This window comes from Nelusetta ayraudi, unplaced genomic scaffold (assembly GCF_046127955.1).
Source record: "Nelusetta ayraudi isolate G7.1 ecotype Tasmania unplaced genomic scaffold, CSIRO-AGI_Nayr_v1 ptg000090l, whole genome shotgun sequence".
Classification (NCBI taxonomy): Eukaryota; Metazoa; Chordata; class Actinopteri; order Tetraodontiformes; family Monacanthidae; genus Nelusetta; species Nelusetta ayraudi.
Genome location: NW_027466140.1, coordinates 2,767,631 through 2,794,940, shown reverse-complemented (window position 1 = coordinate 2,794,940; position 27,310 = coordinate 2,767,631). Strand labels below are relative to the sequence as shown.

The 27,310-nt window shown below is 42.4% G+C and overlaps 2 protein-coding genes across 4 annotated transcripts; one reads left to right on the top strand and one right to left on the bottom strand.

The window, feature by feature from the left end:
* Nucleotides 1-1,543: 1,543 nt before the first annotated feature.
* On the bottom strand, nt 1,544-7,836 carry LOC142901967 (uncharacterized). Its single transcript, XM_076046717.1, has 7 exons — nt 7,730-7,836; nt 6,031-7,594; nt 5,073-5,101; nt 4,326-4,454; nt 3,604-3,670; nt 3,394-3,501; nt 1,544-2,566 (listed from the first exon to the last, which is right to left on the bottom strand). Exons 1-7 carry the CDS (start codon nt 7,834-7,836, stop codon nt 1,952-1,954), a joined length of 2,619 nt encoding a protein of 872 aa, XP_075902832.1. The 3' UTR covers nt 1,544-1,951.
* An 8,777-nt stretch (nt 7,837-16,613) lies between these two features.
* On the top strand, nt 16,614-26,124 carry scyl1 (SCY1-like, kinase-like 1). 3 transcript variants are annotated; one of them, XM_076046346.1, is made up of 18 exons: nt 16,614-16,812; nt 17,526-17,666; nt 18,100-18,222; nt 18,303-18,529; nt 18,885-18,975; nt 19,211-19,366; nt 19,551-19,709; nt 19,832-19,939; nt 20,078-20,191; nt 20,292-20,447; nt 20,563-20,751; nt 21,095-21,170; nt 21,349-21,543; nt 21,874-22,025; nt 22,108-22,197; nt 22,821-23,147; nt 23,494-23,572; nt 25,923-26,124. In XM_076046346.1, exons 1-18 carry the CDS (start codon nt 16,705-16,707, stop codon nt 26,045-26,047), a joined length of 2,616 nt encoding a protein of 871 aa, XP_075902461.1. In that variant the 5' UTR covers nt 16,614-16,704; the 3' UTR covers nt 26,048-26,124. The 3 variants fall into 3 exon arrangements, with proteins under 3 accessions (XP_075902461.1, XP_075902463.1, XP_075902462.1); XM_076046347.1 differs by having other exon boundaries at nt 16,616-16,812; nt 22,821-23,138; XM_076046348.1 differs by lacking the exon at nt 22,108-22,197.
* The last annotated feature ends 1,186 nt before the right edge of the window (nt 26,125-27,310 follow it).

Below are 27,310 nucleotides of genomic sequence, written 5' to 3'. Positions count from 1 at the left end.
GAACTATCGCTTTGAAATTGAACCCAGTTTGAGGCCTGTGAAATGGCATTTTAGGCAGAAATGTTAATTTGGATAAAACTTTTCCATGCCCTCGTGATGAGAATGCGACAGATTGTCAGTCAAGCAATTAGTTTGGAGAAATGCAATTCCATAATTCTGTTGTTTTTCTTTAGGCAAAGACGGCTAAAGATATGTGCTATGCAGAAATAAATCCACAAATCACATTCAAATATATATATGCAAAAAAGAAAAATGCAATATTTTATTAATTAAAGCTGTTTATTTTTTTATTTGAGGGGGTGGTGAAAATAGGATTGTTAGGATGGTCACATGCACAATGTACAATGAAATTTGTCTCGGAAATTTGACTGATCTTGTTCTGAGGAGGAGTACATGGCCACCGTGTGTGTAGCACTATAGAGGCAACAGTTAAATACTAAAAGAGCTAGGGTATGTGACTATCAGCTGCTGCTGCTGCTGCTGCTGTGCTCAAACAAACTGCTAGGGGATAAAAATTCTGCACAGTTAGTTGTAGTTAATGTGACCCGGTATTAGTGGCACCATTTGTTAAATAAGTCTATAATATAAATAATTACACATGCACATAATATAACTTAACTATCTGTCACCTTTGAGGAAGCTGTCGCATCAGATAAATAAATGTACCTCTTTACATGTTACATGTGTATATATAAACATATTTATATATATATGTGTGTGTGTGTGTGTGCGTGTGTGTGTGTGTGTGTGTGTGTGTGTGTGTGTGTGTGTGCATATATATACACGTGTGTACGTGTGTGAGTGTGTGTGTCTCTGTGTGTGTGCAATAGCATCATATTTTACGCATAGTTTGTACATAGTTTAAGAGCAGCCTCAGTTCTGTTCTTGTTTTCATTTATCAACTACATTCCTGCTGTTCACGATTGCTGGCAAATTGTGCAACCAATGACTGTGCACAAACAAACTGGACAGTGAACAAACAAGGTGGCCTTGACCCGAAAAACAGCTTGTCAGAGGTTTACAGTCAAAACTTTCACATATCAGGGTACCATGACCAGGCGTCGAGGACAAAACCAAAAAGCATATATACATGAAATAGACAATATTTATGCACACAATTGCACAGACATGAATATTTTTCACAATAACAATAAAAGTTATATCTATTCATTTTCTGGCTTAATATCGACCTATGTGAAAGGCAAAGTTTACCTACCCTAGAACTCACATTTACAATGGTTTTATGCCAGCAGGACAGTATTTTCTTTCAACAAGTTTGAAATTAGGGCAGATGAGCCCAAGGTGTAAAATTCAAAAGATTCTCTCATGGATGCCTTCTTGATGAAAACTGCTTTATAACCTTCACTCTCTTAAAAAAAAATAAATAAATAAATAAACAAAAGCTGAAACGCTCATCTGCTGTTTTTGAATTTATTCAAATAAAGTTTAAAAAATGCAAGAAAATGGGCAATTTAAGGGCAACATCCTTTTGATTTTCCTATATACGGACAGCTCTAGCTGATTAACATCAACCTCTCCTTTCGCCCAGCCAATTCCTTGAGCGGATAGGTTACTCTAAGTTAAACTAGAGTACTGAGGTAAGGAGTACTAAAAAAAATGTTTAAATGACAACTTCAATGCATTTTTTTATATTTTGGGGGTAATTTTGCATCTAAAACTTGTTACGCTACATATTAATTTTAATTAATATAAGTTAGTGATGTTGTGTCAAGGGATTCTTTTCTTAAGTCTATATACTTTATAGCAACATTTAAGACCCTAAAGGTGGATTATATTGAAACAAAAAAAAATGGTCTGAAAGCTTTATGTAGTTCTGCTGAGCACACCAATTACTGTCATGTAATAAAGACACACGGTATACAAGGACAATACATATCAGATCAAGACCCATCAATGCATTACGGGAATGTACATTCACTCTGGGTTGCTTTCAGGGGATATTTCGGTCTGCTCCTTTGTCAGTATGTTGACCTGCAGACTCCTGTTGAGTCTGCAGCTGCCGCATGAACTCATCCAGGATCTTTTGGGCTGACACAGACGTCACATCCACAGCGTCCTCCAAATGTGTCACCTTCGCCCCTCCCTTGACGCCCCAGCTGTCACCGTCCACGCCGCCTCTCTGGAAGTCTGGAGGGTTATCAGCGTGGTTGATAGCGAGGGGTGGCTGCTGTTGGGCTTGGGGGTAGTGGGGCTGCGGTATGGCGGCGTACCTGGCAGCCATTTTATTATAGATGGCAGTGCTAATGTCATCTAGAGAGAAGGGAGGGCTGGCGCTGACTGGCTCATGTTGCCCTGAGACCTCATCCGCATTCGCAGCCAGCGTGCCCCCGTGTTTGAATGGCACAAAGGCAGTGACCTTCTGTGAACCAGATTCAGGTTTCGGTGTCCAATCCGGAGCAGCTTCTTCCATTTTTGGAGCGTGAGACTGGCTCTCTGCCAAAGAAGTGGCGGCAACACTGGCAGAGGCGGGCGTCGCCAGAAAGCGCTGCATTGCCTCGGCCGTGCTAAAGTGCTTCTCCAACAACTCCTTTATTAGACAGGGTACCTGAGGTGGAAGATACCAAACAAGGTGCTTAGTCTGAAAATAATCAAAATAAATCTTTCAGAGCCTTGGATTGTTTCAGTCCTTCCATTGCATGTTTATGCAACATGCGTCCAACATATTGAATGTAAATGATAAAATAAACCACTTTAGCCTGTTTGACTTGTAACTGATTGTGTCTGTTTGTGGACATTCATCATCGCAATTAGATTTTCCAGAAAGTTATTGTCTGCTCTGTGGAGAGATAACTTCTTATGTGATTTTACATTAAATAACTTTTCAGATGTATGGTTTAATTCAAACAATCATACAGTCAGTGGGTTAAGTGCAGAAGAACATTTTGGCCATACACCATAGAAAGTCTCATAACCCCAGACTCACATATGGCCTATTTAGAATACACGTCTATAAAGATGAAAATTTGGTCTTAATATTTAAACATGTATTTATGTCTAACATTAAATCATTTCAATTATTTCGTTAGACACGAATGCATCAGCACATTTCTCCACTCTAAACCAAGGTCCTTGTCCTTGTTTATCATCACTTTATATAGAGACACTATCTTTAGAGAGGGTATGACATTTTATGCAACTGCCCCAATCTGCAGACATGACATGACATGACATGACAGTGAATGTTGTCACTTGCTCAACTAAACAGCAGCAGGCAGGTTTTACTTTAAGTGTCTGTCTTGCATTAAACACACAATTAATAAGATTTTAAAAATCTTAGAATTTGTTACTTTCAAAAAAAAAAACAACGTTCAGGCGTTTTCTACGTGTTGCCGGCTGTGCGCTGAAAATTCCAGTAGGTGGCACTATGCTCACATTGATGTTTTCCAGCGCTGCCATGGTCCTGTGGGCGTCCTCCAGCTCTGTGCTCAGCTGAGACACACGGTTTAGTAAGTACTTCCTCTCACTGCTCAGGCTCTCTGACTGCGAACAAACACCACAGAAAATATAGTCATAAAAATGTTAATGTGTTGTTACTCTTTATGGACATAAATGAAAGTCCTACGCCGGCGATAGTTGTCTCACCGCTATATGCAAATGTTCCCCCAGCAAGTTATTGGCCTGCTTTGTCCCAGTGTGTGTCTCCAGGAGGCTACAAGGCAAAAACAAAAGCTGATATAGCTTAAATGCTGCGAGGCCTTGTGTTCTCATGCACACATCTTTCTTTGTTTCTTAGTGTCAGTTGTCTGCTAAACCAGTTGACTGCACAGCAACTGACACCACGTATTCACCCCCAGGCTGTTGGAAGAGTTGTGGTATGTGCATGTCAGGCTACAGCTGCTGTTTGGTGGGGTGGGGGATGGGGTGGGGGATGGGGGATGGGGTGGGGGATGGGGGATGGGGGGGTGGGTGGCAAGTGTGACAGGGTTTGGTCACTACAAACTCACTGTGTTGGGGGAGGGACAGACCCCAACAGTCCAACTGTTGATATTGACGAGGAAGCATGGATCAATCTACAACATAAACATCCGTAGAAAGGCACGGAGACATCATTTATTATTTTCCATGATCAATGAATCTATATAAACTGTTATGTAAAGCTATGTTGCTTTACAGCTATATGTTGAGTCTAACTGATTACTTGTGTCTGTAGGCCTATCACATCCACACATTGAACTCATTTGAAGAGAAGTTTTTGCTTAGTGCAATTCTCTGAGCCGTATTGTCCCTTGTGGTCCACAGCATATCACTACATGCAAGTCGTGAAAACGGTAGAATGGATCAGCCGTGCTGCGTTCCTCCCAAACCTTTTATATTTGTCCTTGACACGGCTGAGTTCATCCCTTGTCCTCTGCAGCTCTGCCTCCAGGCTCTCAATGCAAACCACAGTCTGCACCAAGTTCTGGTGAAGATCTGCATTCTCCTCTTGCAGCGCCCTAAGCAAAAAAAAAATCATGGGGAATGGTTGTTTGAAATATGTTCTATTTACAAAACTCACCAAACAGACATAAACCATTACCTAAACAATGATGAGTATTCATTCAAAACTATAAGGCTTTGCCTGTTTAGGTGTTTATATAATTTAAACCCTATGCCAGGTACACTGTTTTTAACCATACTTTGGAATTAGAGGAAAGAAAAAAAAATGCTATTTTTAAAAATTACTGTATGCAAGGTTTTCCTTTTTAGTAATTGTCAGAAAGTTCTAACAATAAGCACTTTGGTTTGAACGCAAATTATTCATGTTCATTTTCGCATCATGCAATTTGTATTTTCTGACCATTGGGCATGTGCAGCATATGTGATGCCTGAACTGCAGAAGGGTTTTAATTGGGTAATTTGGCTTTTGAATCACCTCTCGCTATCCTGTCACTCAATGATCATTACATAAAATGAGAGTTCCACAGCAACACCTCTTGCCATTAAACAGGGTTAGGGCCAGAGTGGATGCTCATTACATTGATCAATAATCACTGACCCGTTGCAAGATAGAGAAAACCGAATGAGCGCATTGCTCATAACTGAACTGAGCCTGGACAAACGTTCTTTCTTACCGGAGATGGTCAGCATCATATGGAGTGTCCTAAAAGCAGAATGAAATAAAAAATGTGAAAAATATCATTTTAGATAGAGGACACATGGACATATGTCCTTTTGCAAGATTATGAGTATCTAATAAGCACTTAAAGTATATTTCCATTCCATCGCTCTATGTCTAATGTTAAAGGATACATAAATAGAAGAGGGACATTAAATCAATCATTACATTGCTCATTTGTATTATGCCCCCTCAATGTACTCTGGTATACAGAAGCTGAAGCCTGCATCTGTTGTGTAAAACACCAGGGTCATTAGTCCATTAGTGAGGACATGGCAGATTGAATAGGCCACTCGCAGACCTGCCCCCACCCATTGATTAATTGATTAGTTCTACAGTCACAACCAGGATTTTCCCTTCGTAAATATAGGCATTAACCAAGCCTTTACTGGACAAGATCATTTCACTGAGACCAAATCCTTCACATCACAGACATCCGGAAAAGACTTGTTCTAGTGTTATGTCTATTTTATATAGACTGTAATACTGTAAGAACAAACTTAGGATGAGACATTTCAATATACGTAGCAATACATGTGTTGTCACTGTTTGCCAACATGACAGTAATTCAGAGAAATTGCAGTGAATGTGTCAAAAGAATTGCAGAGGGAGTTGCCTTTTAAACCAAAGGACTTTATCAGCTGCATTACTGCAGAATGATTCAGCTTTCCAGACGTCATCATGCCTGATTCAGCCCACACAGCCGATGACTCAGCTACACTGCCTCTGCAACGTTGAAGTGCCTCTCTTGCGAAGGCGTAATTCACCCCCTGCTTCTTCTAGAAAAAATACATTTGCAGGGCATTTCTATTTCAAATCCAGAATTTGTAGCCTAAAATCCTTATCCACCACTATTTTCTGTTATATCTGACTTAACCCAACATAGAAGTATCAAAAAATTAAAACACACTTACCCTGCATTGTTTACAGTGCACATTATAATGTGGATCATGTTCACAGCTGTGTTCCAAGCTGTGACTGGTAGCTGTGGAGGCCGAGTCCCTGGTTCTGGAGGAATCTGATTTTGTAGAAGAACATTCAGACGCAAAGCCTGTTCCCACAGCAACGCCTGGGTGCACCTGCTGAGGCTGGTTTACAGGGAAGTGTGGGGTATATTGACTGAAAGACACTGCACTACTGTTTTTATAATTGTGATGTTCTTTCAGCTGGCAGGGTTCAGGGCTGGTGCTCGTGCCATCCGTCAGGTGGGGGCCATATCTTACATATCTCTCGCCTGAAATCGAACCCCGTGTAGGTGAGGATTTCCTTTCTTTTTGGTTGCTTCCACGAGGAGAACTGTGTCTGGAAGACTGGGGGAAGTGGTGCGGTGGTGGACTACCATGATGGTTCTTGGCTGGATACGACTTTAACTTGTCAGGGTTGGAACTGTTGGAGTGTTTTCTGGGGTTCTTGCGTGCTGCTTTCTCTTGTCTGGTGTGCTGTTTGAGACGTCCCTCCCTATCCTCTCCCAAGCTTTCTCTGTGCTTTTTGGGCGGTAGCTGAGGTTTGACTGGGTCAGGTGTTTGGGATGGTGCAGGGTTTTTTCTTGCTGTTTTACTGTCGTTTACACCCAGTATGGTGAGCTCTGATGGGCTTATGACCTGTTTAGTAATCTCGTCAAGAAAGGCAGAGAACTGTAATTTTCCCTGTACAAAATTTGCCCTGGCTTGTTCCATCTCTACCTGAGTGGTCCCTTTTCCTTTCTGTCCATTTGGATCTTGTCCTTGTCTTGAGGATAGTACCTCCATCGACTTAGCTTTGCGAATGTCAGCGTATGGCTCCTTTTTCTTCAGAATGCCTTTGCTTGGTAGCTGACTTGAAGACACTGCCCTCTTGGGACCTCTGGAGACCCCTAACACAATGTCCTCCTCACTAAAAGCCAGACTCCGGTTCAAACTACTGGTCTTATACAATGATCCATAAGTCATGTGTGGAACCCTGGAATGTTTTCCTCCAAGATCACTTTCATTGCCCTGCAGAAGGCCTTCATCACTTCTGCTATGACCTTTGTCAAGAGAGGAGAAAACGTGCTTTCTCTCTTTATGCAAACCTCCACTCGAATCTCCCAAAGCACCGGTATTTTTTCTATGTTTGATGGTAGCAAAAACAATTGGCTCACTGCCGTCATCTTCCCTAAAAGCTCCACGAACATCTGCAATATTGGAGCATGACAGTGAATGCAGTGGCTGCTCAACATGACAATGAGAGTATGCATCATTCACACTTGGGTCCGTGTACCAGGACGAAAAGGAGGATGAAGAGGAGTAGTTCGAAGAAAGGGAAGAGGAAGAGGCCCTCGATAGAGTCACTGATGTTTCTTGTTTGTAGAGTATCTCATCCTCTTCGCTAGGAGGATTTTGCTGTGTTTGATGCAAATTGTGAGCATTACGATGGGAACCATCATGGACACAGTGACCATGATGATGGTGATGCTGGCTTTCATCTAGCTTTCTGTATGTGTCATCAAATAATGTGTACCTACAACACAAGGAAACAGTAAAGTTAATAATTGCTTTGTTTTGACCGCTAACTTTAGTAATAACGTTTTCTTATTACTAATGTATGTCTTGCCAAATGTCCTATGTGACAATATTTTTCAGTGAACCATCCTACCTGTGTTGAGAATCGTGATGGTGAAGGTGATGCTGGTGATGGGACTTCCGAGGCTTGATCTCATCTGGGCCACAGGGACTGTGAACAGGCTTGAAATACTTCTCCATCAATCCCTCTGAATAGGTACCTCCTCTGAGGTTGACTATACAGTCAGTTGGTCCTTAGTTGTTTTGCCTTTCCTGGCAAGTAGATTTCATGTAATGTGAACTATTGTGTCTGTCTCTTCGTGTGAACTGGAAAGATCTAGCCAGGACATGCAATGGAATTCTGAAGAGAAAAGCTAAATGATAACCTAATTGTCGAGGTGAAAAAAAAGTCCCAATATGAGTCCCATAAAAAAAAAAAAATAGAGAAATAAAAGAAGATTGTTCTTTTCCCCCAGAATGGTTTCCAATTGTTGGAGTTTTGTCATGAGCAGAATTGAGCTTGTCTTCCTCTTTGGCTGACTGTAGCAGAATGGAAGCATGGCTCGTGAGGGTATCAATTTTTTCATCACGCCTGATGTAACAGCATGGCTCTAATTGAAAAACAGGACACAATCGATGTGAGCTCCCAGCAGCAGAATCCATCTGCTTATTAATCATATGAAACAAGTGGGATTTACTCCTATTTGTTCAGGCACCTTCTTCAACTCCATCTCTTTAGTTCTAAGAAACTTTTGTTTTTTTATACCTTAAATGTGTCATAAAATTACACAAGGGATGGAATCACAAAAATGTATTAAATGTATTAAAATTAAATTATTTTAGTCATTATGACAGTCATTTGCACTTGATATTAGCATTATTTGTCACTCTCCAAAAACAAATTCCAGAGGACTTTTCATCTTTCATAGTTGATGATATATTGATAAATGTTTTGTTTTTTTTCACAAGTTACAATTTAAATTTGTATTATAAAAGAATAAAATGACAAAATAAATGAAAATGGACGTGACATGAAGCACATTTGAGACAGATAACATCAGAGCTCTTTCAACTGTTGTCAATTTTGATGAAAAATGTATGAACTGAAGCAGGAAGCTCGACAGTGAAATGAGACATCTCTCTTAACTGCACCATCTGGTGGTACAAGTTAGTAGTACCCCTTTTGGCCCTGTGTTCCAGTAATTTTCCACTCAATCCTGGCTGTTTCTGGAAAATGTCTAGTACAGAACGCACAGAATAACTTTGCTAAAAGGGTACATACAGTCATAAGTCACCTAATGATACTATTAAACTGGGTGGTTAAACTATATTACATTGTTGACTACGTCTATGCCTGGGTCTGAGCACGACCAGCTTGTACAATTCCAGAAAAGAATAATAATGAGATAATGGGAAAGGGAATAACAAAGGTTTAATTTAGGTCGCCAAATTTAAACGAGATGAGTAGGCTGTTTTCTTTTGTTCAATAGAAAAATACATCGTCAGTGCGGTAAGACGCAAGTAGTCCCGACATCTCGATCTAGTTTTATCCGGTTTGAAGGGCCATGTAACGCACAAGCAAAGATTATTCCGCGCAGCAGTTTCTCTGACGTCAACATTGTTTTTTTGTTTCATCCACCCTTGTTGTGAACTCGATTAAGATGTGTCGTTTGTGGTCGACGTTGTCGTTGTTATTGTTGTTGTGTGACAGAATGCGCTGTGGTTCAAGTAGGGACGTTGTAAATGATATTACACCGTTGCTTATCTGTGTTTAACAGAGTCTTGTCTAACAGCGCAGCTTTAACCCATCCCCTAAGTTATTAAACATTTTTTTGTAAAAAATGTATTGTACACGGGGAAACGTCAAATTTAATAGTTTATATACATACAAAGGGAACTATATTGTCCTCGGAAGGATACCACTTGCCTAACCACCATCTTGTATAAGTACAGGCAGCGACGCCATTTAAGAACAGACGACATCGGGGCGACTGCGCGTGGTGGTTGAGTGAGCTGTTGTGGTGACTTTGGTTTTGTCGTTTTCTACTCGATCGTTGTTTTTTATGTTGATGTTTTTCTCAGCAGATTTTGTTCCTTTTACACTTCGTGTGTACTTAGTATGATGGTTTAATGCTTCTTCTGAAGCTGTACTTTACCAGTAACGTTGATGCCTTAAGTTAAGACTTAAGATATTTTTGCGAATCTTTAAAACTTTGACTTTCTTTTGAGTTTGAGAGTGTAAGTAGCCTGTTGTGTCAATTGCAGTCTGTAGTGAGTTTGAGAGTTTAAAGTAGCCTATTGTGTCGATTGCAATCTGTAGTATTTTTGCGACGTTGTCGTGTCGAGTAGTCAAGAATTCCAGATCGAGTAAGGTGAACCAAAAATGGAGAATCATGTCGTCATTTTTATTCTTGGCATTTTTAAGTGTTTTCTATAGACATCATTTACCTAACTGGTCTATGATTTACCAAATGTGCCGTTTATATACTACGAACTGTTTTTTGTGTTACAGTCTGGTTTTCAGTTGGCACAAAATGGATGCCGTGACGTAACTGTTGGCCATTGGCCGGTTTTTGAAAAATGCGCAACGTAATTGGTTTGCGATAAAGGGAAAGGGCGTGGTTAGGACGCATACAGCTGGCGCGTTAGAAACCAAGACCTACAACAAACGGTTGAGTGTAAACGTTTTTAATCAAACTTAAAAACCGTTTATTCCTTTTTGTTTTTTGGAGAAAAACTTACGTTTTTAGAGATTTAAAGAGAAACGTGTGAGAATCTAATTTGGGCAATGTGCCAATGTCGGTGGTTTTGACTGTTGGTAAACGATTGATGTGTGTGTATATTTGAACTATCCAATTCGTGGATAAAGGAATGTCAGCTTAGCCTGCCAAACCTTTGCACTTAAAAAAAAAAAAAAAAAAAAAAAGAGCAAATCAAACCTTTGCACTAAAAAAAAAAAAAAAGAGCAAATCAAACCTTTGCACTTAAAAAAAAAAGAGCAAATCAAACCTTTGCTCTTAAAAAAAAAAAAGAGCAAATCAAACCTTTGCACTTAAAAAAAAAAAAAGAGCAAATCAAACCTTTGCACTTAAAAAAAAAAAGAGCAAATCAAACCTTTGCACTAAAAAAAAAAAAAGAGCGTTTGTTTGTTTTTAATGTCAGAAGACGGAAGAATTTTTTTTTTTTTTAATTTTTCAAGTTGGGGAGAATGGACTGCGTAATTATCGGAAGGCAATGGACTTCGTAGTTGTATGGAAGAATGGACTTAGTAATTTGAGGAAGATCGCACGAACCAAGAGGAGCCAGACAGGACCAGAGGGAACGGGAGGATTCCAGGTGCCAGGCAGGACAGGACCAGAGGGAGCGGGAGGATTCGAAGTGCCAGGCGAGCCGAACCCAGAGGGAGGGCGGAGCGAGCAGTGGGGACCGAAAGCGTCAGCTGTCGCCGAGTGACCACCAGAGGGAGCCAAAGGCACAGGACAGGGTAGAACCGCGCAGAGGGTCTCGTCGCTGAAGCAGGTCCAGACAGCCAGTGGGGAAGGGGGCGGCGGCGTCTCTAGCAACAGAAGTTTAAAGCGAAGCATTGGTTTGTATGTTGGGTAGCGGTACATTGTAACGTTCTCAAGAGTTTTAGTCAATATTTTTTCATGAATCTGTTGTAGAACACAACTTCTCGCACCGTTCTCTCTTCCTTTTTTCAGGCAAGCCGTGTAAATCGTTTATTACCGAGTTCATCCATCCAATTGTGCAAAGTGTGGTGGTGCTGCTGTGAGTGGTTGTTTGCCGTGGAGCGGAACAGCGTGTCGGACGTCACTACCCCCGCGATCCGAAGTAGTTGCCCCAGTCCGGAGTGGGAGGTGGTCCCTTTGTGCTTAGGTCATCGTCAAAGAAGTTATCGGGAGGAGGTGTGGGAATGGATGATTCCCTGTGCAGCCCATCGATGCGTTTACACAGCGACCCCCCCCCCTCCCTTGGTGCTTCAGCTCATCTGAGTTCAACAAATCGGCTTCATCTACCTCTTTATCTAAGCAGTGAGTGAATGCATGTAATGTACATGTGGGTGTAGCTATCCTGTACATTAGTATTTACTAGTACTATCGAATTAAGTGAATTGTAAATGACAGAAAATGTAACTTATCACTTGCTTTTGGCTAGTAAATGTTTCTGGGGTGGGAGGGGGTGTTTAAAACGTGTATCGAGTTCTTCTTCTTACAGGCTCTGCCCCTTAAAGGTGACGACCGAATCGCCCCCTGTGCTAGCTGCTCGATTGAGTTGAGCTCTCCTTAATTAATATAGTGCTGGATTGGATCATGTGAATCCACTACCTCTGTTAACAAAAGTAGGAAGGTATTTGCTGTTTGCTTGATTCAACTCATTGTTTTCAGTCTTATTCTTCACCTTTTTGAGTCGTGTTCCATGTGCTTTGTTGGGAAGGGTGGGTTGGGGGGGCCGTTAATCAGTTTTTCCCTAGACTTCACAGCTCCACGTCCCAGCGCAAAGCAAGTAGGCCACACCCCAGGCACACCGTAGCACTTCAAGCCGATACTCCCGCAGGATAGCAACTTCGTAAACTAGCCCACAGAGCTCACAAGATGCTCTTTCCCACAGTGTGGTAACCAGTCTTTTTACTAGAAGCCATCATTGTATACATCAAATGTGTGGATGGGTTTGGGTTGTGTATTTGACTCTTGCAGATGATGAAAGGTCAGCTCTTCAAAAATCGCCCTCAAAGCCAAGCCGACATTTTTGTAAGGACGGAAACCCTCTTGCTCAGGCTTGTGGCATTTAAATGATTCTTCAACAATGGCCGCATTATTCTGTACATTTTTTTTTAAAAAAAAGGCCGTTTTGCAATTTCAGTTATGTGCTGCTGTATATGAGGGGTATTGTGGGGGGAAGAGAGGCTTTTTTCCTCTGCATTTTTTCAGTGTGGTGTATCCAGTGCGCTTTCCAATACCGGAGACGTGTCCGGAACTCTGCTTGCACATTGTATGTACAAGTTTCCTTGCGCTTCGATTCGAGCCCCACGTAAGATTGACGTGTTCCTTTTCTCTTACATTCATTGTCTGGCTAAATATCTTAAATTGCCCTTTGGTACTGTGACTTGTATTGAGAATGGAATAAGTAGACTAACTGTAAAGGATCTTTTAATTTCGTAATAAATTCTTAGCCTGTTGTGCAGGAATCCAGTTTTGGTATGCATTTGTTCTTTTTGGGGGGGGTGTCTTGGGAAGCTTTTCTTGTGCTTTTTTCAGGTATGAATAAAAGGTGGGCGCGTGCTAGAACATGGATGTGACCCGCACTCGCTTAAGATCCGTTTCAAAATGGGAATTGGTGGCAGATAAGTTGGATACTTTGACAGCAGTATTCTCAACCCAAAATGGGATAACGCATCTTGAATGGGCTAAACTGCCCTGATGGTTCTCTAAGCTAAAGAAAATGGGCATGATTTGAAAGCCCAGTTGTGCTTCCAGAGTTCTTGAGATGATTAAGAGTTTTATTGGTTTGGCAGTGACCATTGGCAGCGTAAAGCATTTTGGTAAGGACTAGAAAAGTCTTGTTTTTTTTGTGTGGGGGGGGCAGGGGTTTCTTTTTTTTTTTCTTCCTACTCTGCTCTTACAGAACATTCCACTGGACGAAGGCAGTGTACCTAGGACAGCACCGGAGTCATCTTGCCCTATGAAATCAACCAGCATGCATTTTGAACGTGGAGTCAGGTTTTTTGATTGTTAAGTAAACGTATTGAGTTAAGCATGTAGTCCTCAGCTGCTTTCCATTGCGCAACTGTGCAAATGGCAGTTCAGTAGCATTCTGTGTGATCGCGCAAATGTGCGACGCTGTCCAAATTTAAGCAGCTGAGGAAGGCGGCGCATGGTGCGGCCTTTATTTGGACTGAGGTGCAACGCAAATGTGTTGCTGTACTTGACCGTTCAGTTTTTTTTTCTTTTTGGGTCGGTATGTCCCTATACTTTTCTTCACAGAACTCGCAGTACAAGTCTGGTTCTGGTGCAATTGAAGTCCTCTTGCCAGGAGCGTGTAGTAAGACGTTGGCTTAACTTGTCAAAATAAACCTGAAATGTTGCAGTTGATTTAATTTCCAGTAATGACAAAGCATTCACTTGCATATTCTCTCTTGGCCTTGGGCCCTTATGTCTTTGCATCTTCAAACAAAAAGATGAGTAGAACTCCAATCTTTTAGTTTTGTGTGGTGGGTGTGTTGTGTAGATCACTCTGTTTCAGATCATTTTCGTCTGTCTGCACCGATCTCGCCTGCCTCTGAATGCAAAGCCTTTGTGGAACCTGTCAGCGAACATGAGTGTGGCCCTTCTGAATGAAGTACCAACCAACCAACCCCCCTGTGCGCTTGAGCTTAAAATCTGACCCTCGACGTCCTTCGCAGAAGTCCCGCTCTTTGTTGTGTGTGTGTGTGCCTTTTCTTTCCTCTTTTGGTTTCTCAGGTCAAATCCCCTTTTAAATTGTCTCATAATGTCATCTGGGATGGGCCTAACCTGTGATGGAGCACTGAGAATCCAGTCACATTGCAATCAAGAGCTGCAAGCTTGTCGCGCTAATACTGCATCTCTTCAGTCTCATTGGTGCTGAGTTAAGTAATTTCGGTTACCTTGATTTATTTTGTTCCTTAACAAATCATGGCTTTTAACATTTTACCCCGACATGATGCATGTACATCAGCTATGCTTAACATTGAAACACTACATTGTGTCCATGTAGTTGTCACATTGCAATATTTGCAAGGGAGTTTCTTTTGGGGATGGGTGGGTGGGGGGAGACAACGTTCTTCTCTCTTTCAGATTTCTTGTTCAGGTTAACTTCTTACTGAACCGGATGACAAATCGGGAGTCGCGATGACTTGGTACAACGGCCGCTAGGGTACCGTCTTATTTCCTCTGAAGGAAGAATTGAGCGTCGCCGAGGATCAATAACCGCAGTAAATGCTTGACGTTTGTGGTAACCGATGACCATTTTGTGAAAACGTGTTCCTGAAGTACTGGTCGGGGGGGGTGGGGGGAGGGCACATAAATTGTTTCTCTTTCTCCGTTTACAGCTGCAAAGTAGGCAAGAAAGTCGTCGCTGTCCTTGCGTGTCCCGCGAGACCTGCAGAATTTCAAGAGCAATGCAACTTTGAGTGTCCCCAGGGATTGTGGTATCGTGCCAGTAGTATGGAAGAAAACACGGAATCAGTTGCCAATGCTGGGGTTGGGGGCGGGAAACCAGTTGTCCTATCTTCTAGTTGCAGCCTCGTGTCCCTGAAAGTCCCCTCGTGGCGAGATAATGTAGCAGCCATTGTGAAGGGGTTTTCTTTTCCTGGGGGAACAATCCGTTTGTTCCTCCAGGTTTTGCTTTTGCCCTTACAGCAACAACAAAAAAGCAAAAGACTCCGGTGGTGGCACTCCCACTTGTTGGGACGGGGTTCAATTCCCTGCGGTGTCTTGCTTTTTTTATGGTATGCTGCATTGGGTTGTTCAATGATAAAAGCTCATAATTGGGTTTATATAATGGGTCACACGCAGTTTTTTTTACTGTTTGCGTTATTTATTACGTTTTCTGTAATTGTTTGTTCAAAAAAATAAAGCAATTTGATTTGTGATATTGGTTACACATTGGGTAATTTTTACTTTTCTATTTAATAGTCACATTAGGAAAAAAAATCTAACTACACTTACAATGACTCATTACAAATAAGCACGGAGAAGGACTTTGATTTCCGAACTTTTTAATCTAGTTTAAGATTTGAACATAATGTAAGGTTTGAAGAACGTGGCATCTGATTGAGATCAGCACTTATTAATGCATCAAGTGCTGCCTAAGATGAAATATGGTCTGTTTTTCTGTAGTTATACAAATGTCAACTAAACTACTTGATAAACTATGTAAACAAGTTGGGTACACAAGAAAACATATTTTGATGAGGTGGATATATGAGGTATTTGTGTTCATCTCAATTGCTTCATTATGCACCAGCAGCCAGAATCTGCATGTTTCCGAGAATGCGTCGCCACCATTACTTGGATACGTTCCAAATAAGATGCAGTTTAAGGAATATGTTATGAAGCACAGAAATTGTTTATTTGGTATTTTAAAGAATCTCTGAAAAGGCTGATGCTCCTGGGAGGCAAAAGGTATGAGTGTGTGGCAAGATTCAGTGCTGTGTTAACAGGGAGGTTGGAATGGAGACCTTCACACTCAACAAACCACACTGTTATCTAGATCAATGAAGTGGAATCTTTTACCTTTGTTTAAGACTGGAAGTGGGCAAGTTTCACTGTTTTACTATCCATAATAAATACATTGATGTTTTTTTTTTCAATACTCTGGTTGGTGTTCTTATTCTATTGTTTTTTCTTTAACTTATAAAACAAGTGAGGTAATTATCTTCATGACATTCCAATTGCAATTAAATAAGTTTAAGTGTTTGGTTTTTTGTTTTTTTTTAAACATTGCAACTTACCCTTGTTGATTGGTTCTTGTTTTAACAAAATTAGTGAAAAAAGATTAAAGGAAAGAAAACTGCCAGTTAATAATTAAAGTTTCAGGCTTTTGTGTGATTAATAGTTATCCAATTATTCATTTTAGTGGTATTTCTGGTATGTACTAATTTCACTATAAATTTTAATAGAATGATTAATCAAAGAAGGATCAGGGAACCCATAGATTTCACAATAGCCATTTTCATTTGAGGTGCTGAATTAAAATAATAAAAGGGTAAGTTTTGCTTATTTTTAAATGTTACCACCCAATAATGTAGTAAAACATTACTTTCTTCAAACAAACATTAGATATTCCTTGTGAATCTTCTAACCAACGAACTGAGTTAGGAAACCCCATGTAACATGGATGATTATATTCTAAGTATCAGAGCTCACAAGCCATTGCTCATTTTAATTTTAAATCACTCGTCTTGTTCTGATGCTGTAAGGGGTTGTCGTTCCGGAACCTTTGTCCGGCCATTAAGGTGACACGGAAACATTACGCATCCGTGCCAGATAACTAGCTAGCGTTTAGCTGGCAGTGCCCAAACGTTCCTGTGTGCTTGATGAGGTGTAGGAGATGTGGTCCTTTTTTGCCAGGGATCCTGTCAAAGACTTCGCTTATGAGATTCTACCAGACACCCAAGAAAAGTCTGGAATATGGACCTTGCACCGAGGGAAGCGAAAGGTAAATAAGGGAGACCGGAACCCAAAGCTGGGTTAGCCGCTTCGTTGTTCAGGCCCAATATGTAGCTCACTAAGCTAGCCTAAAATGTACGACTGTTTTGCTGTAGGCATTTTGAGCTTATTTTCTTGCTGACTAAATTCATTTTCACTTTAGAGGTGCATGCTCTTTTCAGGCCTTTCATAATAATTAGATGTCATTTCGTGACATGATGGTCCTCATGAGAAATTCCCCTTTTTGATTTTGCTAACGGTGCGAGCTAAGACTTGTTTATGTCGAGAGACACGTATTTCTCGCCACGTCACACTGTTTGAGTCTTATTACCAACCGTTAACCACTAATAAATAGCTATTGCTTTTTTCAGTCGACCGTCTACCACATGTTTTACAATTTCATGTCTGTATCGTACAAAGTATCTAATTATTAGGTGTTTAGTATTACCTTTGAATGACGGCAACGTCAATCACTGCAGGATGTCACTGCACAGCAGCAGGATAATGACAACAATACCCTACGTTTAGATATTCTTGCTGTGATTGTTTTTTTGTTTTTTTCCCTCCCACCAATCGAGTATGTTGACATGGTCTTTTTTAATGCTGAAATGTTGACTGTTTATTTATTTATTTTTATTTTTATTTTCTAAACATGACATGACATGACATGACATGATGTCAGGTATTTTAAGGGACTAATTTCAGCCCAACTTGTGTCTTCAGACCAATGGAGAGCCGGTGTCAGTCTTTGTGTACGAGGTTGCACAGGGCACAGAACAGCAGACCCAGCTAGCCAAGGCAGCCTTCAAACGTATGAAGACTTTGCGTCATCCCAACATCCTGGCTTATGTTGACGGACTGGAGGTGTGTGCTTGTGTACATGCAGCAAATGTTTCAAGTATTGGGAGAAGGATTTTTATCACAGCTGCTTGGTTGCATGTTGTAAACTAAACTAATTGGTTGTTTGTCATGTCAATAACATGTATTGAGTTATTTGTCACCACTTTCTGCTGTCCCTGCATGGTTTCACTCAGACAGAGGTGAGCTTGCTGACCAAGAAATTTAGTCTACTGTATACATACGTGTAATACACATTTGTCTTTTTAAATGTATTATTTCTAAAATAGACATCGCTGTGATAATTACTGTGCTGTATGTTATAAATAGAATGATATTTTGTGTGGTGGAGTGTTGATACAATAACTTCCATCTTTACAGTTTGTTTGGTATTTGAAATGGAATACCCTGCAAGTACTATAGTGAAAGATTCACACTTAATGTCTTGGTTGTTTTACAGACAGAGAAGAGCCTGTACCTGGTTACTGAACAGGTGAAACCTCTTGCGGTCCACCTGAAGGCGCAGGCAGACAAGGGAGGAGCAGGAGACTTGGAGGTCTCCTGGGGATTACACCAAATAGTTGTAAGAGCAGAAGCCATCTGTTACTTTTCAAGGAGTGAAATGTCATCTGTAAGCCTTTTTCTACCCTTGTGCTCACACAGAAAGCCCTGAGTTTCCTGGTCAACGACTGCCATCTGCTCCACAACAACTTGGGTGTGTGGGCCGTCTTCGTGGATCGAGCTGGAGAGTGGAAGCTCGGGGGCCTTGAGCATGTGGCCCCAGAGCAGGGTGATCCAAGTGGGGTCTCACTCCCAACCCCCAAGACAGTTTACCCAGACATGGAGAAATATGACCCGCCTGAGGCGAGCAATGGTGGCGCTGAGAAATGGTGAGGCAGCGGCCGTCAGAATAAAAGTTGTGTAGAGGTGGATAAATTACAGCTCCAATCCCAAATTGGCTGTTACCCTACACCACTTCACTTCAGTATCACTTGATATTCTCATTTTGATGAATCATTTATAACTGCACATTTTGCAAGTATGAAAGGAGCACTGGATGAGGCTGTTTTGGGATTGGTTTTACTTGTCTTATGCAAACAAAGATAAGAGATTCATAGCAGAGCATTATTATAAAGATGCCGGAGTACATTGTAAATCTTATGACAACACATTAACAGTCCTTTTGCCTGATGTTGTTTTTCCTCATCAATTGCTTTGTTTAACTGCATGGTGTGCTTGTTGCAGGACAGGGGAGGTGTGGCGGCTAGGTTGCCTAATCTGGGAGGTGTTCAATGGGCCGCTGCCTCGCACGTCCTCCCTTCGCTCACTGGGAAAGGTAGACACTTCACTAGAGAAGTCAATATTCCAAAGATAATCTTGTTGTTTTCTCGTCATTTTGATAATGTTACTGAACAACAGTAGAAGAATATATTATAGTGTATTAATGCTGACTTTTGCAGGACTATGCAAAGACCTTAAATACAACGTATGAGACCTTCTTATGCCTTTTGATGGAGCCACACTGGTGATGGAAAATTGTATTTGTGAGACTCCTCTATTATTTCCTGCAGATCCCAAAGTCCCTGGTCTCTCATTACTGCGAACTGGTGGGTGCCAATGCCCGAGTCCGACCCAATCCAGCCCGGTTCCTCCAGAACTGTCGAGCACCAGGGGGTTTTCTCAGCAACAGCTTTGTGGAGAGCAACCTGTTTTTAGAGGAGATACAGGTATGCACACGTTCAATGTAATTACATTGCAATGTAATGGTCTAAATCTTTGTCTATATCACAAAATGAGAAACATTTTCTGGATGGATTTTCTTAGTGGGACCTGTTCTTATGTATATATATATATAATAGATAAACCAAATGCTAGTACGATCCTCAAGTTGAATTCAACCCTTTACTCCAGATCAAGGAGCCATCTGAGAAGCAGCAATTCTTCCAAGACCTGAGCGACAACTTGGACTCTTTCCCAGAAGACTTCTGTAAACACAAAGTCCTCCCTCAGCTGCTCACAGCTTTTGAATTTGGCAACGCTGGTGCCGTAGTTCTGACGCCGCTCTTCAAGGTCAGTCTTGTTTAAATCCTTGTTGGAGTAAACTCTACATAGCCTGATGTGGATCACATATGTACCGACTTGATTTGAGGTTTTCCAACTACGCCCATGCCCTTGTGATTTTTGTGTGGCAGGTGGGGAAGTTCCTGTCAGCAGAAGAGTACCAACAGAAGATCATCCCGGTGATTGTGAAGATGTTTTCCTCGACAGACAGGGCCATGAGGATACGACTGCTGCAGCAGGTGCAAGTCCTACACCATGACTGATACGTCATTTCCGTGTAGAGGCCAGGCATAAAAAATAAAAACAACTCAGTCACTCAAATACAACCATTAACTTCTATCCTCACATCTGCTCTGACATGGTTTAATCTGCCTCAGATGGAGCAGTTTATCCAGTTCCTGAATGAAGCGGCTGTCAACTCCCAGATTTTCCCTCACGTTGTCCACGGCTTCACAGACACGAACCCTGCCATCAGGGAGCAGACGGTCAAGGTACTACTGTGAAAGACAAAATCTCATGCTACTCACGTGTTACTGTCTTGCCTGCTGTCAGCTTTTTTTTTTTTAATTTTTGCGTCCTCTCTTGCTTCAGTCCATGTTGCTGCTGGCTCCTAAACTGAACGAGACCAACCTGAACCAGGATCTGATGCGTCACTTCGCACGACTGCAGTCCAGAGACGAACAAGGCCCGATCCGTTGCAACACCACCGTCTGCTTGGGCAAGATTGCCTCCTACCTCAATGCCGGGGTAGAATATATCAGCGTCATGCAACAGCTTAAGTTTAAGCAAAAACAAAAGAAAAAACACACACAGACTGAAACAAAACCAATGACCATTTGAAACGGAACATTTGTCTTTCCAGACCCGACAACGTGTTCTTGTCTCTGCCTTCTCTCGAGCCACGAAAGACCCGTTCCCAGCTTCACGCTCGGCTGGCGTTCTTGGCTTTGCCGCCACACACAACTACTACAATTTGACAGAAATCGCAGCCCGCATCCTGCCCACTCTCTGTGCCATAACTGTTGACCCTGATAAGAGCGTCCGGGACCAGGTACACATGGCTTGCAGAGTGTGAATGTGCTCTCCACTAGCTTTTAATTCATTGATAAGAAAATGTCGCTCTACAATTACTTCACATTTTATGGGAAGATATCTGGAGTATTTGTCAGTAGCAACAGTTTCATTGGTCTTATCAAAAAAACAGTAGGGATTTTAATTGAGAAAAAAAAACAAAACAACTAATATTATCACCATTTAACGAAAAAAAATGGTGATAAATTGTGTGGCCTATATATTATTTATTATCCTTGACAATTCCAAAGTATTATGTGTTATCACTAGATAGGGCGAAATGGGTATCTTCCATATTTATATCTTCCTTCTCTGTCTGCCAGGCTTTCAAAACCATCAAGAGTTTCCTGTCCAAGCTGGAGACTGTGTCCGACGACCCCACAAAGCTGGCAGAAATAGGTATTGACTGTTGTACTGGGACTCCTAATTCAGTTTATTTGTTTATTTTTCACTTCCATGAAATGTCGCCCTTGAAGCCTGTAATCACGCAGCTTAACTGGTTAAATCCCAGGATCAGTTTAAATCTGAAAATTTGCTTGACTTAAATTTCTTTTAACTTTTTTTTCCTATCCCTCAGAAAAGGACGTTGCGTCCTCTGCCCAGCCATCGGCTGCCTCATCCGGCTGGGCCGGCTGGGCTGTGACGGGCATGTCCTCCATCACTTCTAAGCTGATTCGTAACGCTCCGGGGACGGACGGCGCTGCAGCAGAGGGCAGCGGCCCCACCAACGAAACCAGTCCCACCAGTGCAACTAATGAAGCTGCTGCACAGGGTAGGTGTCCGTTGTTCCTCCTGTGACTCTCCCTGGCCTGTCTGCCACCCTGCCTCTCTATCTCTACTTCAACCATGTTTGTAGTTCCTTTTCTAGTTCCAGAGTCTGGGTCTGCTCAAGAATTCTTTTGTTTTTCGCTGCCACTGTTGCTTCAAACTTGCTCTGGATGACTCTTGTGTTTGTGCAAAGCGCTTTGAGATGCTTCTGTAGATGAGCGCTTTATAATGTTCTTTTCGTTGTTTTTTTTTTTTTAATCTTATAACATAAGATGAAAGAAGGTGCCCTCAATGTTCCAAGTTCTTTCATAAGTTCCCATGATTTCTGCCCTAGGTTCTGAAGAGCAAACGCCTAAAGCCTCTATGCCTCACCACCACACTGCCTCTAGTCATGCCAAACAATCGCCGTCACTTGCAGTGACAGACAATGATGGAGAGCCCGTAGGAGACCGCTGGGATGACGACGAGGACTGGGGAAGTTTGGAGGTTGGATTTGTACCATATTTGAAATTTAACAGGTTTACCAAGAAAAAGAATTTTCAGACTCAGAAAGTTCCTCCTGTTATAGGAACCAGGGAAGAATCGCTCCGAACCAGATGACTTGAACAGTGACTGGTCAGGAATGACGTCATCCAAAAAGAAGGCCAATGATAGAGGAGTAAGAGGCATTTATACTAGTTTATCTCAGACTTATTAGGCCCTAGTTTCCATCAATACATTATTTTTTTCGTTCGTGGCACCAAAAATTAAAATCTAATCTTTTTACTATCCACAGCTTATAATAAGGACATCTTTTGCTTTTATATTTAGCTTTTTGGAATATCCCTTCCCCTGTAACAATTCTAACGTTAAAAAATGACAACATTGAATTTGTCTTTTTATTGAGATATCAGTTAAATTTAAATTAATTATTAATGAAGTGATTCCATATACTCATCAAAAGTATATGTGTGTTTGTCAACCACCTGAAAACTTTCTGTTCATCCATTTTTCATTTTGATCTTTCAGCCTCTTCAAATAATCACTGTCTAGATAATGTCATTTTAAGTCACATCAGAAAATTCCAATCACTATCTGAAAATCTTGAACCATCCCTAACCTGCTATCACGGAATCTACTTTGAGGACTCCTGATTTACACCAACAGCTGCTTTCTGTGTTGATAGCAACTGCATTAACAGTATTATACTTGACTTTTCAATGATGCCCATCATCAAGAATTTTCACGTTTGATGTTTTCAGTTTGTCCATGATGCACTGGATCCTTGTTTCTCTCCCGCAGGTGGGTCGGTCGACCTCCACAGCTGTGAAAAAGCAGAGTTCAGACTGGAGCAGCTCAGGCTGGGACGCTGACGACAGCTGGTCTAACGAGAAGGAAGGCCAGGGTCAGAGCTCTGCTGGCGAGGATGGCTGGGGAAACGACTGGGCTGAGGAGGACACGGACACAACGCTGAGCAGCAGCACCCTCCCCCTGCCCGAAGGGGTTCGGCTGGCGAGCGACTACAACTGGGACACCAGCAGCACAGCCAAAGGAGGCAGCCAGAGCGACCTGTTTGCCAGCTTGTCCCAGAGAACCACAACTAGCACCACTGCCATCACGGTAAGAGAGGTGGGGGAAGGAAGAAAAAAAAAAAAGACTGAAGCCCGGATTGTGTTTGTGGGGTTTTAATTTCAAATTGAATTCTGCTATCCTGAGAGACATTAACTTCTTTCTGTGGATAAAAATAAGAAGTCAAGTGTCTCATGAGTTTAGCGGATTGTACAAATAGATAGGATTTAAGGTAATAATTTACATTTCCCGATATTTTAAATAAATAAATGCAACTACACCTAGAACCCAGTAGCCATGATTTTTACTTAAATATTTTATATCGTGATCAGCTTGTGCAGATGTAACAGTCTGGATTTTTAAGTTTCAGTCCACCCTGAGATCACTTGTGCTTTGTTTCCCTCAGGCTGGAGACGGGTGGGGTGCTGAGGCATCAGGAGACTGGGGAGCTGAGGAGAGCTGGGAGTCTGTGGATGGGAACCCGAGTGAGTATCAAAGCCTGCTTGCCCTGACTAGAACATTGGCATTTATTATGCACAGACTAAGGATGCTAATTATGGATTCATTCATTATAGTTAGTTAATTGATCGTATCGATAGATTAACGGTTATTTGATAAGCAGCGATTTTTGCTGAGAACCTAAAGTTCACAATGAAAAATGTGTAAGGAACACATTTAATCCTTTAATAATGTTGAGGGTCCAATGTCAGCCATTTTTACATTCGAGAACAGTAGAACCACCCTAAACATTTATCCTCTGATTTTTAGTTGATTTCTAATGGGTCACATTTCAACTTTTTTTTCTAATGGTTGTTTAAAAGTAACTTCTTCTAGGTATATTATGCCCATACCAATATCTAGAGGTGAATTGCTCTTTCCTGCCACTACGCTGTTATAATGATATTACCTACCCATGTAAAAAAAATGATAAATTAATTGCGACTAATTTAATTTTGTCAACTAAATTCTTTTTTTTTTCTTTTTTTTTTTCTTTTTTTTTTTTTCCCTTGTCCGGTCCGGCCATAATGACAAGCAGAAGTGTCTCTGAATGTCTATGATGGCTGACAGATTTTATTCTCAGAGGTAGATCTTGAGAGTGTGAGCCACGTGGGTGGTTTCAGGAACTACCTCTTCAGTGGTTTTATTATAATGTTCTTGGTGACATTCTGGCCATGACCGGACTGAGGGGGATAGATAGGGAGGTGAGTAGAGAGGGGAAATGAGTGTGGGGAGGGGGGGATGATGAGATGATGAGAGGGATAGAGAGAGAGGAGTAGAGGAGGCAACTGGCAACAATATACAATTGTGTTAAAAGAGAACAAAACAGATCGTAAATATGCATAGCTAATTGTCAGATAGTGCATATATACCCATACAAACATACATGCGAGTTCATTCAGTGATGTTAATAATAATAGCGATGATAATAATAGCAACGTTAATAGTAATAATAATAATAATAATAGTAATAATAATAATAATAATAATAATAATAATGTTGATAGTAATAATAACGATGATAATAATCTACTCATGGATAAATATGACAATAAGCTATGCAATAGTGTACAACAGTGTACCCGCGCTTGTAAATATTTGTGTGTGTGTGTGCGTGTGTGCGGATGTGTGTGTATATTTGCATGTGTGTATACTTGTGTGTGTGTGCATGTTTGTATCTGTGTATACGTGTGTGTGTGTGTGTGTGTGTGTGTGTGTGTGTGTGTGTATGGATGTGGTGGTGTGTGTATGGATGTGGTGGTGTGTGTACCTGAATGTGGGAGTGGGTGTGTTTAAGTACGTCACTGGAAGCAGGCTGCCAATTAGTGCGGTCTCCGAGGCCGCAACCGCCCCACGCCAGCGACGAGCCGGGGGGGGGGGGGGCCCGGACACGGCATACCCGCCACAAAGCTGGCCAGGAAGAGGCCCGGAGCAGCAGGCCCCCGGGCCGGAGGGCACCCGCCCCACGAGGAGCCAGGGCAGGATGACAGGGAGGCAGATACCCCAAGGAGAAGGGACACCACCCAGGGCGGACAGGCAGCAGAGCCCGGCCCCCGGACGGGGGCCCCCCAGGGCAAGCGAGACCAGACTCATCCCCATGACAGGACCCAGCCCCTTCACCCACCGGGAGGATCGGTACCCAAGGCAGGCCCGGGCACCCAGAGGCCCCCCCCCTACGGACCCAGTATGGCGCATCAACCGGCCCCCTCCACCCCCCACACCCCCCAGCCACCTCCACCGCCCCGGGACCCCCCGGCGCCAGGGGACAGCCCCCCCCCCGGCCCCCGGGGCCACAGCCGCACCCCCGCCCCCAACGCCGGCAAAGCGGGCCCCCGAGCGAGAGTCCCCCCTGGTTCCCCCTGTGCCCTGTAAAAGAAGAAGATAAATAATTAAAAAAGATAAAATTAAATACTCAATCCGTGGGCCCCCGCCCACCATTGTCAGACCCCCGTGTCTCAGGTCGTCGCCGCCCACCCGCCCCCGAGCGGCGCAAGGGGACCACCCAGGCAGCGGCCCGGTCCCGGGATTGGGGGAAGGGGGACCCCGCCACAAGTGGCAAGGTCCCCATAAGCCCAGCCGGTCTCGCACCTCGGGGGCACCAGACTGCACAGGGCCCATCCAGGGTGGGAAAGATGTCGGGTCCAGCCCCCACTAGCAGGCCGACCCCGCTGTGTGTAGGAGTGTCAGTGTGTGTATATGTGCACTTGCTGGTGTGTCAACTAAATTCTTAATCGACAATTAATCAATAATCGATTAATTGTTAACATCCCTAGCCCATACAGTCTTTTTTGCATACATCCTGTTTATCAATCTCAGCGTGTCCTTTTGTCCCACCAGGTCTCAGTAAAGCCGAGCTGTCCAAGAAGAAGCGGGAGGAAAGGAGAAAAGAGCTGGAGGCCAAGCGGGCAGAGCGCAAAGCCGCGAAAGGTCCTCTGAAACTTGGCGCACGGAAGCTGGACTGATGAGGAGAAGCAAAGCAAAGGAAGATCTGTATGAGGAGCCAGCAGCAAAGTAACTGGACTCAGAGCAGCAGATAGAGGTGTGGGACGTTAACCAATGAGAGCTGTTGGTTCAGCAGAAGAAAATGTCTCATGGCCGTCTGCTACAGTGCATCATCAATGCATTACTGGAACAGAAAAGTGGACCATTGAAGCAGAACTGCTTGCAGCTGATAAAGAAAAAAAAAAAAAAAAAAAACGTCCCCCATTTTACTTTCTCTATGAAAGACGCTGTCACCTGTAAAGCAAGTGTATATAGAATGGAGTCAATAGGGGTCTTAAAATCACATGAATAAGTTGCATTTCTATATATAAATATATCTTATCAAAAGATCAATTGGCCATGTATTGAATGTTGTCAGAATCCACAAAGACACACACACACACACACTGTGTGTTACGTTCCACCATCATCAACTTTCAGACTCCAAACTTAGAATCACGCCCTGCATGCTTTCGTTTTCTCAACTGACTAGAACAAAAGAGGTCATGGCTCAGAAGAATGACGTGTTCAGGCTGTCGACGTGCAGTGCAGGAACAACCAGTGCCATGGAGAAATGCAGGTTTGGAAGGGAATTCCTTGGGGTGTTCTTGCTGGACTTTTTCTATGTAGTCTGCAGTTTAAAAAAATCTAATGATTTAGGTGCACTACATTTGCAGCTGAGCAAAGATGCGGCCACATTTGCAAACTATTCTGCAGACACCAGATCTTGGAAACATCCATATTATGCAAAATGTACATTCCCAATGTTTTCTGACTTCTCACAAGGCTAGAGAAATGACGAACGAAGTTGGTTATGCCACCTTGCACTTTGTGACATCACAAAGGGCACTGATGCTGTACTGACAGCTCTGCAAGGTCTTTGATCGCACTGCCAGCCAGGGGTTCATTCTGCCATTGGACTCACAGGTGGCTTTTGTCCCCAAGGTACCAAAAGCGTTTGATTTAGCAGGATTTGGAAGGCTGTAAACAGAAGAGTCAGGATGCTACTTTTGGATAATGCAAAGCTCCTGCTGGAGTGTGGGCAGAATAGAACGTGAAAATGTGTAAAATCCACATTCATAACAATCTGTCCATTCTTTCCCCACTGCCTTGTGTGGGAGCAGGAGTTTTGAGGTACCCTTAGACTGACTGACTTGCTGTTTGCATGGTGCCTTTTTTCCTCCCGATTTTTGCAGGATCACATTCATCAGTCGAAACAAAACATTTTAGAAATGGACTTTAAA

What these genes read in the sequence shown, in the direction of transcription:
- LOC142901967 (XM_076046717.1), bottom strand. Translation starts at nt 7,836, where the DNA reads ATGGAGAAGTATTTCAAGCCTGTTCACAGTCCCTGTGGCCCAGATGAG. An exon ending in TGCACTGTAAACAATGCAGG is followed by an intron (nt 5,102 to 6,030) that starts GTAAGTGTGTTT and finishes TTCTGCTTTTAG; the next exon opens with GACACTCCATATGATGCTGA. An exon ending in CAGCGCTGGAAAACATCAAT is followed by an intron (nt 2,567 to 3,393) that starts GTGAGCATAGTG and finishes CTTCCACCTCAG; the next exon opens with GTACCCTGTCTAATAAAGGA.
- scyl1 (XM_076046346.1), top strand. Translation starts at nt 16,705, where the DNA reads ATGTGGTCCTTTTTTGCCAGGGATCCTGTCAAAGACTTCGCTTATGAG. An exon ending in CCCTTCGCTCACTGGGAAAG is followed by an intron (nt 18,976 to 19,210) that starts GTAGACACTTCA and finishes TATTTCCTGCAG; the next exon opens with ATCCCAAAGTCCCTGGTCTC. An exon ending in GGATACGACTGCTGCAGCAG is followed by an intron (nt 19,940 to 20,077) that starts GTGCAAGTCCTA and finishes AATCTGCCTCAG; the next exon opens with ATGGAGCAGTTTATCCAGTT.